A 10599-nucleotide genomic window follows, 5' to 3' on the forward strand; every position below is an offset into this window, starting at 1 on the left:
AAATCAATAACTCAATACCATTTATAATAGCTGCAAAGGAAAACATTCACACAACAGTCATTGGAGACTCCAATCAGTAACTCAATACCATTTATAATAGCTGCAAGGGAAAGTATCATTCATAGAAGAGTGCAGTGTTTGTCAAGTTGAAAAGAAACCACCATTTACTAGGTATAGAAGGAACTTTGCAAAAAGATCTTTCAGTGAGACTTGTTTTTTCAGGCATTTAATTAGTTTAAAAAGCACACTTTAAAAATGGAAATATTGTTCATTTTAGCTAACATGTAGAATTACAAATCCACTGCAGAAGAACTCATGATGAGAAATAAAATATTTGCAAAGATCATTATGGCAGAATGTGTGGACGATGCATCGTGGGAAATCGCACCAGAGTCACCTTGCTTCCAAGAATGACGACCGGATTCTGAGTTTAGAAAGGCATCTATACAGACATCTTCAGCAACACACACGTTAATAGAACTAACATCTTTCATTTCTTCTCTCTCTTTACAATTCAACTTAGAATAACAGCTGCACTGAAATTTTTCAGAAAAGAGCTGCAGGTCGTCAAGAGTGGGTTTTCCCACTATTTTGTACTTTCTACTTTTATCAATTTGAATAGCAAAATTCTCTGGGTTCAGGTGAAGATAGTCACTTGAATTCCAGTCTTTCCTTGTACACAAACCTTGCTCCTGGCAAAGCACTTGGCTACACATTTTGGCTGCTAGGGTCACATTGATTAAGTAGGGATTCACTGTATTCTTCACGTAACCGTCCAGGTTCAAGCAAGATTTCTGTAAAATTATAAGATGGTCAGAATATCATAGGATAAGTCATTAATATATGAATTAACTCACTGCAATAAGAAAATTTTAAGGAAGAAAAAATATAACCAAACAGAGCAAGAGGGAGAGAATATCTTATCATTGTTTACCCTATCAAGCAGTATTATTCCAACTGTTCTTTGTGACATTTGACATTTGCTGCAAATGCTGTTTTATTCCACTGAATAACTGATCAGTTGAGACTTAATATAGAATCTTGATCTTCCTTAATTATTCATAAACTGATCAGAGTTAGAATAGTACAGCTGTTAGAGTATGGGCTCTGAGGTCCATTTGCTCTGATTGGAGTTCCAGGTCCATTAATGACCACCTGTAAGAAATTGGGAATCTCTCAAGCTAGAGTTTTCTATCTGGATGACTAGGGCATCCTATAGCTTCAGCTATACAATCTGTAAGACAAGGATTTTGTATGGTGCTTATCTGATAGGTTTGTTGTGAAGATAAAAGGATATGATAGATATTAAGAGTGTTTAATACAGTACCTAGCATGCCTTTGTTTGACCTTCAATAAATTATAAATAAATGTAATAAGCATCACATTTTCCAGACAAGTTTAAGTAGCATTGAATAGTTTTTATTTTTTATTTCAATATATTTAATTTTCCTTAATTATCCTCTGAAATACATTTCCCAAGCCTTTTGCTTTTCCTTTTTCTCCTTCAGGGACATTTATGATTCTTAACGTTTGAAATTTTATGCAATCCCATATTTTTCAAAGTCTCTCTTCATTTCCTTTAATTCTTTTTTCTTTATTTTTAATTTTTTTTTTTGAAAGACATTTCTTCAGGCTCTAAAATTCTTCTGCTTGGTCTAGTCTCTTATTAAAACTTTACACTGTGTTCTGTATTTCCTTTCTTAATTTTTCATTGTTAGAAGTTCTGTTTTTGTTTGTTTGGGTTTTTTTTTTAGTATAAACTTCTCTTTAGTAAATTTTTCATTCATTTCATGGATTATTTTCCCAATTTCTTTGAGCTGAGTTTCTGTTTTTCAGAGGTTGTGATCCTTTGGGAGTTCATTACATTCTGTTTTTTCATTTTGCTAGAGTTCTTTCACTGATTCCTGGAGAGGCTGTTACTTCTTTTTTAATTTTCTTTTGTTTAGATGGAATTTTTCTTCCTCCCTCCTAGGAGCACACTGTAGCACATATTGGGTAAGGATCTTTGGCTTTATTTGTGGGTACTTTCAGGACAGTCTAGGTTCTGAATGAATAATATGGGTATGGATAGCTTTAGTATGGTAGTTTTCTCAAATGCTAGTTATTTGTAGGCTGAAGCAGTGGTGTACTATGTGTGTGGCTGGATTCTCTGCCTCCTAATGGGAAGAGGAGATTAAAGTCTTTGAAATTTAATCTCTTTCTCCAGCCCTGTGCACTTGCAATAGCATGAATTATATTGGGATGTCCAGTTTAATCTCCAGGTCAATAGGTGTGGTATTTACAAGTGAAGAGTCATCCAAGCCCTATGCAATTGAATCAGTAAATGTAATGAGCTGCTAGCAGGTGTTTACAAGAAAGAGCCTGATACAGTGATGTTTGTGGGACCTGTGCTTAGCTCTAGTTAATTAAGATCTCACTGCCAGCAGGTGTTTACAGGAGAGAGCCTGATACAGTGGTGTTTGTGGGACCTGTGCTCAGCCCTACTTAATTAAGACATGTGCTTGGATATCTTTCCCAAGAAGTGGGAAGAGCCCTGAAACTGTCAGGGGACTCCTTGTGCTCTCCCAGTCTACTGGCAGATGGGCAGGCAAGGATGGATGGTGGTGCTGGGTCAGTGAGCCTGCGTCCAGGCTCCCCAAAGGTGAGGCACAAGTGCTGCTTCAACAGAGGTTGAAGATCAGGTCCAAGGCCACTGGAGAAAGCCTCCACCCATGCCATTCAAAAGGTAGCCATTCATTCACCATGGACCCACATCACATTTTCTTCTCAGTTCTGTCTCATGCCACACTGGACATCAGTTCACAAATCTGTGTTCCATGCTACTGAGTGACAATTGAAGCCTTATCCTATACCCTATATCCTGGGGAAATAGGATAAGTCTCACAGATCCGTCCTCTTGTGCATGTAAATTTGTGCTATATGTGACAGGGAGAGAGAGGCATGCTGCCAGTGGAGCACTCAAGTAGGCCAAATGTCATTCTGCTATCATCTAGCCATGAGGTAGACAAGTATGCCCTTCTCTGCAGGGGTAGTCAAATCAGCAGCCCTGGAAAAGTCCAATGAGTAGGGGGTTCACAGTCCAAACACCCTTCAGTCCACTGTAGGTTGATAGTTAAAGAGGTATGAGCCTCACACTCTATGGAAGCCTAATTATTGTAGGTAAACCATCAGAGGGAGTGGCAACCACTCCTAAGTGTCCTGGCTGAACTGTCCCTTTTGACATTTAGTCTAGCCTCATGCAGTAACTGCCATGGCTAGTTGAGAACAGCGAGCAGGAATGGGGAGGAATAAAAGGAGACTCTGAATGGAGGGGGGCTAGTGCTCTGGTTTCCTTTGTCCAGAGGGGCTCCTTGGCATGCTGCCCTCGCCTCTTACCTGGAAGCAGCCCACCCTGAATGTCCAAGCCCTGGAGAACCACATAGTTCCTCTGGAACCAAGCAGCCCCCTGTGGCTACTATAATCTGAATTGGTGCTAGGGATATGGGGATCACAAGGGCTGAGAATCCCTTGTCAGAGAAATTTCAAAAATGCTGCCTCTCCACGTAGGGAGGAAAATTAGAAGCACCCTATATAAAGCGTGGGTGCAGTGAGCACAGATTTAGTGAAGGTGCAGCACCCCCTACCCACTTGAGACTAGCTGTCCTGCAGGCCAGGACCAAGCATTCCTGGGGACAGACAGCAGCTACATTTGCTACCCCAGTGGGCAGTGGGGGCATGAAGGAGTCCCCATCTCCATATCTCTTCACCAGCTCTAGTGCTGCTTTGTTCTGGGGCAGGAACACTCCTGCCCTACTGACTCCTCTCTGTACTTACATCCCCACTGAGAGGGGTACAGACAACTTTGGGTCATATACCAGGGGCTCTCCAGTGGAGAAGGGCACACACTTTGCTTTTTTCCCCAAAAGCGTTATAGCTCACCACATCTTCCCTAGGAATAGCCTGCCCTATGAGACAGAGTTCCAGGGAATGCTGCAGAGTTCCTGAGGTGCTTTAGACCATTGTGGTTATCACAGTCTAAGTGGGTGCTGCAAAGTATTGATGTAGGGTCCAGTGACATGGAAACTAAAGGGCGGAGTTCCCAGGACAGGATAAAGGCACACAACAGGTAGACAAGCCATATGACATCCACAACTCAGCTCACTTTTGAGGTGGGGAAAAGTGATACTGAGTGGTCTGGTAGCCTAGTGCTCTGTTCTTAAGAAGTTCTCAATTTGCTACCTGCAACAGAACTTGGGCTCATAAAGATAGAGGGCTTCTCCAATAGTTCAGGAGCCAGCAGACTGGAGCAGATGTGTGGGAGAAAAATTAACACTCCCATCTACCCTTTCCATGGGACTCCAAACTCTTTGAAGGTCAATCTCTCCCCAAACCTCGCTCCTTCTTAGTATACTCCTCAACTTCTCCCCATGGACTATGTGGTGAGTTTGGGGAATTTTCCCTTAGAATTATACCTAACCTATGCATTTTCACCTAAAACTTAGTTTTCTTTCTGGGATGATCTGACCACCAATGTCTAGTCAGCCATCTTACCCAGGAACCTCAAGAGTGATTTTTAAATTGCTACTCAAAACAACTAAACAAGTTCAACTGTCTATACCTTATGTTAAATGTTACATATTGTTTAATTAGAGGTGAATAATAACAAGTGTCTTAACACATTTGGCAGAGCATGAGTGATGAATAACTGAAATGATTCATCTTGAGAAAGGTATGTTCTAAAACCTGAACACTGTGCTTTTAAAAGCATTAAAGATAGTCACTTATTTTTATGATCAACAGTTCCATTGAGTAAGCTGGCTGTGTTCATCCTTCAACAAACCAAAACATTTAATTTGATAAGTGTTACATGCAGAATTAAAATAGATGTGAAAGAGTCCACAAGAAATACTTGAGAAGGGGATTGTCTGATTAAAGCTGCCGTCTGAATGACAATTGAGTCAACCATGATAAAAATTGCAACACTTAACGGCTTATAAACCAGAAATTTATTGTCTTATAGTTTAGTAGGTTAGGAGTCCAACATGGACCACAATAGGCTAAAATCAAGTTGTTAGTGGGCTGCATCCTTTCTAGGGGAAGATCCTCGCTTGCTCACTTGAGTTGTTTGCAGATTTAGTTCCTTGTAGTTGGTGTAGTTGCAGCAAAGAGAGCTCCCTTATCTATCTGGCTGTTGGCTAAAGGCCGTTTCCAGCGTCTAGAAGCCAGTACGTTCCTTAGCTCATGGCCCTCTTCTTCCATTTTCAAAGTCAGCAATGATTACTTTGCATCTTTCCACCTTCTTAGGGCTTATCTTTCTAATCCAGCTTGAAAGGTTTCTAGACTTGCAGATTCATGTAATTAGATTGAGCACATCCAAATAATTCAGGATAATCTCCCCTTCTTCTCAGGGTCTATACCCTTATTCACATCTGCAAAGTCCTATTTGCCATGTAAGCTGACATAGTCACAGTTTCCAGGGAGTTAGGGTGTGAACATCTTTGGGAAGCAATTATTCAATTATTCTGCCTGCAGTAGATGACATCATTTCAAGGAAGGTAACAAGAAATAGATTCAAGTGGAAGCTGTCAAGATTCCATGACTTGCCTCACAAACAACTACCATCACAAGCTGGGACCTATAGAGCTGGCTCCATCACATCACTAGATCCAATAAAATGAAATGAAAGGACATGGTTTACTTATATTTGTCTAAGGTCAGTTCCAGTAACTGCCAGTAAATTAGCAATCACTGGTTTCTCGAGTGTCAATGAATCAGAGGAAACATGAGAAGTAATCTATGACCCCACCAATTACAAATGACATAGGAAAAAGGAAAAGCAAAAATAGAGCTAGCATTCAAAATGATGAGTAATTGGAAAAGGTAGCAGATAGATATACAACAGAGTCTACAGGAGATAACTTTGAAACAATAGAAAATTGTTATATTAAAGTTGAAGGACTGTCTCTAGTATGAATAGTACTGAAGATTATTTAGCACTCATGGTAGTAAAATGTGAATATAAGATTAAAGCTTACATGGAAGTGTGGCATTTAAATAATTTGTTACATCATCCTACTCGTTGAGTAATGCCCAATTCATTCTTCCTCAGAGTAAAGGCAGAATTCCCAGTTTTCTTTAAAAGACAAAAAAGATTGGGAGGCTGGTGGATTGCTTGAGCTCACAGGTTGGACCAGCCTGAGTCAGAGTGAGACGCTGTCTCTAAAAAATAGCTGGGCACTGTGGCGGGCACCTGTAGTCCTAGCAATTTGAGAGGCTGAGGCAAGAGGGTCACTCGAACCCAAGAGTTTGTGGTTGCTGTGAGCTAAGATACCATGGCACTCTACCAAGGGTGACCAAATGAGACTCTGTCTCAAAAACAAACAAAAAAAATTAAAAATAAAAATTAAAAAAAATTAAAAATTAAAAATTAAAAAAGAAAAGAATATGGGTAATTTACAAATATTTATAAATTTTGAATAATAGAATATTTGATAAAGGAATTCATAAATTTTGGAAAACAATAAACATTTGGAATATACCTAGTAGAATTATAGCTTTAAAATAATTTTCTGACATATAAAAAATTTTATCAAGGGACATGCATCTTTCTCTGAACTTAGATTGTCTCTTTTTTGTAGATCAAACTAGAGACATTAGAAGTATTCAAAATAAGTACAATGGCTCAGATTACCTTAAAATAATTTCACAAATATAACTGCTCTTAAGTACTTTTTAATAAAATAAAAATATGGCTAGTCTATCTGAAGGACAAGATATGAATACATTTCTTCTCTAAAGGTCTCTTCTGGTAGTAGACTATAAAGTCTGTTCTCTACCAGTCCTAGGATAAGACCCCTGGATCAGAAGCCTCATTGGACATCTTCCATGGCATCATTAGCATATCCACGTCCATCAGAAAAGGAGTTCAGCAGTAACCATATGACAGTTTTATGCTTGCATCGTGTCAACAGCATAAAAGATGTAGGGATGAAGAATTGATATGGAAAATTAAACAAGAATGAAAATAAAGAGAGTCCAATATTCTGACAGCAAACATCCTGTCAGAAAACAGATCATATTCTTGTTTTTACTAGTTAATAGCCATGTAGCCAAGAGAAATTCAATGAATCTCACTAGACTTGTTTCATCACTGGAAAACAGGTACAATATTTTCTACCGTGCAATCACCACATACGTGCAAGATATTTTCACTCAGCCAGTATTAATTGAGCATCTATTGCTACGTGCCAAGGATGGCACTATTCATTTCCTTATTCAATACCAAAAATTCTCAAAAATATTATAGGTAGAAATATTTTCATATGTTTCCTACCAATTCAACTTACCATACTTCGCATTATACTTAGGCTTCCCCATATTACAATTCCAGAGGCACCAAGAGCAACAGTTTCACCAAGTGTAGCCACAAGATCCTCCTGGCAAATGTTGATAGAAAAATTTAACAGATAAAAATAAAACAAAAGTGTTATACATAGGATAGTAACACCAAAGCTATGCATGTTGACCCAACAATAGTAATTTAGTTATTTCTCTACTGTTTATTTCTTTTATATTATGATCACCTTAGTATAAAAGAGAGACTATTTTGATTTAATTATTCTATTGACAAGAGAACAGGACCATGAAAGAAAAAACAGAAAGTGAGTCAATACACTGTGGTTACTCCTAATTGTCTATGCTTGCTAAGAGGTCATGAGATTACATTGATGATTGAACATATTCTTATTTTGCATTCATATGGTGAAATAAAACTACTTGTGTTCACATTGCTAAAAGATATTAAAAGCTAAACTTCACTCCCTTCAAAAGTAATATGAAAATTCTCTAAATACTTTTTGTACACACTATTTCATTGCTCTCATACCTTGATTTACTTACCTGAGAAAGAAATTTGAAATTTAGATCAGTGAAAACTAGGCGGGAATATACAAAAACTGGAAGTGGCCTCTCCATATCGGGCAGTTTGGAAATCCTAATGGCTTCACGAACTCTATTTCGTACAAATAGCACAGCTTGTTGAGGATTCATTTTGGTGTTTAAATAAATGGATGGGTAAAGGACAGTACTCTCCTTCCACAGCCATTCGAGATTATCATTTTTTTTCTTTTCTGATTCTAAACAACTTCCGTTGAAATCAGGTCTATTATAATCATGGTTGTAACAATCAGGAAAAAGATAAAAACCCCATAAGTGATTTGGCCGAAGGAATTTCCCCAATTTTAAAGTCTCTTGCATGAAACTCTTTGCTGCCTTTTCAAAATCAACCTTGGCTAGGCTGGTAGCCTCTGAGACAGTAAGTTGTACATTCTGATGCTGAACCAATTCAATAGATCGATTCTTGTAAACCTCTTTAGGTTTCCAGTTTCTTGTCCAAGTGGGTCTCCATTCCTCCCAGTCAATGACAGCCAGGCCCACGTTGTCTGTTGGCATGTAGTAAATAATGTCCTTCTTAGCTTTATCCAAATGGTCTTTTAAGGAACCCTTCTGGGGGATTCCTCCATTCACATCTGTGCCTGACGAATCTATATAAGGATAGTAGCCAAGTCTATCAACATAAAATATTGTAATATCTTGCCCAGTGACATCTTTTCGGGGGCTTCCTATTAAAGAGAAGAGGCTCAGATCTAGTGGCTCATCAAACCTTCCAAGACAGAGTTCAGTTGGGGCGTTCCACACCCAGAGGAAAGGCAAATTGGGGATAAGAGGGGGTGCTCTGAAATCCCGAGTTAAGCAACATGGAATCAGAAGCAAGCTGAATACAATCTGGGATGCTCCATTAGACTCAAAAAAGCTTCCAAAAATGATGTTCTTGAACCTTAGCACTCCCATTGCAAGGAGAAATGACAATGAAAAACACTTATTTCTTCCTACACACTTTACCCAGTATTTGAGGCCAGATATGAAAAGAGACAAAAGAGTGTGGAATGAAGGTATTTTGATGAATAAAGAGGCATAATGATTATATTACATTTAAATATTACTCTTCTTGTTTCATGTTTCAGGAATGTTTTGCAAGCTGCATCATCTATAACTGAAAAAAATATAGAATACACTGTTATGCTGCATTTCATAATAAAGATTGTAAGCTTTACCAAGTTCTGAACTTTAAGTGTAGGTAATTGAATTCAGTATTAAAAGAAGGAGGACCTACTTCTATGTTTGAATCAATGAAATTGCTTCCTATTATGTATGATACAAATTCTATAAGGGTTAATTAACATTTGGGTCATCTTCCCAAATCATTACTGAGCCTACAGAGAGGTGAAAGTAGCCACTTTTTCTTGGGCCTTTCCAGGTGTGCAAAATATTGCACCAAGCAATGCCTTGGCAAAAGCCAAAAGAGTGAAAATAAATTCAAAACTGAACCTCTCATTCTTGTTTATTGCTCCCAGAAAAACTATAGTGATCTATAAATATTGAAAGCGACCTCTCATAGAATTGTGAAATACTGTCATTGTATCTTTTTTCTTTCTTTCCTTTTTTTTTTTTAAGGTAGAAGTAAGGGAGTAGGGAAAAGTCACTTCTGTCAGAGGACATAAGTCAAAATTTTGCTTGAACATTTTGCAATTGACCAAAAACTGCTACCAAACAAGTGCTATTTGGAACACTGCTTAATCAAGTCTTATAGTAAAGTACTCTCATGTTTAAAGTAATAAAAAATTTTATTACTTATATATTCCTATTGAATAGATTGGTTCTAGGCTACGTTAATGAGGGTAATATATGGACTTTGTATTGTCATTCTAATACTCAAAAAGTGAAGTGTTACACACATACTTTTGTGGTATGGTACCGCTTGTGTGGTACAATAAAATGATTTGAACCAAGGACAATAAATTAAACTACGTATTATTAAATATTTGCTATTTGTAAAAATTACCTACAAGAAGACATATTTAAATGTTTTGTGATCCTAGGAAGGAATGAGAACCTTTCTGTTTAATTAGATTAATATTACACTGCCATGTGAATGTACGAAGAATTCCACCCTTCTTTCCAGGAATGTGTCCTTCCATAGCAAATTATCCATTCATTCTTATCAATGAAAAATAGACTACTCTAATGAGAAAACCTGAGCATGAAACTTGAGCCCTGTTAAAAACAAAAGGAGGGGGGAGGTGTGGGGAACACCACAGTCAGAATAACATGAATTCTCAAGATCCATTACAGTCTAATGTTTTGCACATAATGAATTTTTTCCCTCATGTTTAGAACCAGTGAAGTAGCTAAAGATTTTCATAATTTAAACTCTTATAAACCTGACTCAGGACCCAGAAGATCCAATTCCTTTAAAATAACAATGCCCGAATGGCATATTTTCTGTGGTATTTTTGATAGTGATGAGTATGTGGGCTTATGTCTTAGAAGCATTAGATACTAGGATCTAAACAAATGGCAATGATATGGCTTCCCTGGCCCAGGTGTGCTTCCTGCCTATGCTGAGAAGAGTTGGGCATCATCTCCACAGTGTTGTCCTAAGTGCTGAGCTCTAGATAGAGCTCTACATAGGTGCCACTTGAACCCTAGATGATTAAGAAAGACATTAGAAAGGGTACCTCTGTCATACTTTCAAAATTGTTTCCGGTAATTTAAAATCTT

At 38.0% G+C, this 10599-nt stretch overlaps 1 protein-coding gene across 1 annotated transcript; it reads right to left on the reverse strand.

Moving 5' to 3' along the window:
• Window positions 1-290: 290 nt before the first annotated feature.
• Window positions 291-8829, reverse strand: LOC100955323 (hyaluronidase PH-20). Its single transcript, XM_012805127.1, has 3 exons — window positions 7879-8829; window positions 7326-7415; window positions 291-794 (listed from the first exon to the last, which is right to left on the reverse strand). Exons 1-3 carry the CDS (start codon window positions 8827-8829, stop codon window positions 291-293), a joined length of 1545 nt encoding a protein of 514 aa, XP_012660581.1.
• Between the last annotated feature and the right edge of the window lie 1770 nt (window positions 8830-10599).

Source organism: Otolemur garnettii, unplaced genomic scaffold (assembly GCF_000181295.1).
Source record: "Otolemur garnettii isolate 467f Iridium unplaced genomic scaffold, OtoGar3 scaffold00037, whole genome shotgun sequence".
Lineage (NCBI taxonomy): Eukaryota > Metazoa > Chordata > Mammalia > Primates > Galagidae > Otolemur > Otolemur garnettii.

Coding starts and splice junctions, on each gene's coding strand:
- LOC100955323 (XM_012805127.1), bottom strand. CDS start 8,829: ATGGGAGTGCTAAGGTTCAAGAACATCATTTTTGGAAGCTTTTTTGAG. Junction 7,416..7,878: donor ATTTCAAATTTCTTTCTCAG/GTAAGTAAATCA, acceptor AACATTTGCCAG/GAGGATCTTGTGGCTACACT. Junction 795..7,325: donor TAAGTATAATGCGAAGTATG/GTAAGTTGAATT, acceptor ATAATTTTACAG/AAATCTTGCTTGAACCTGGA.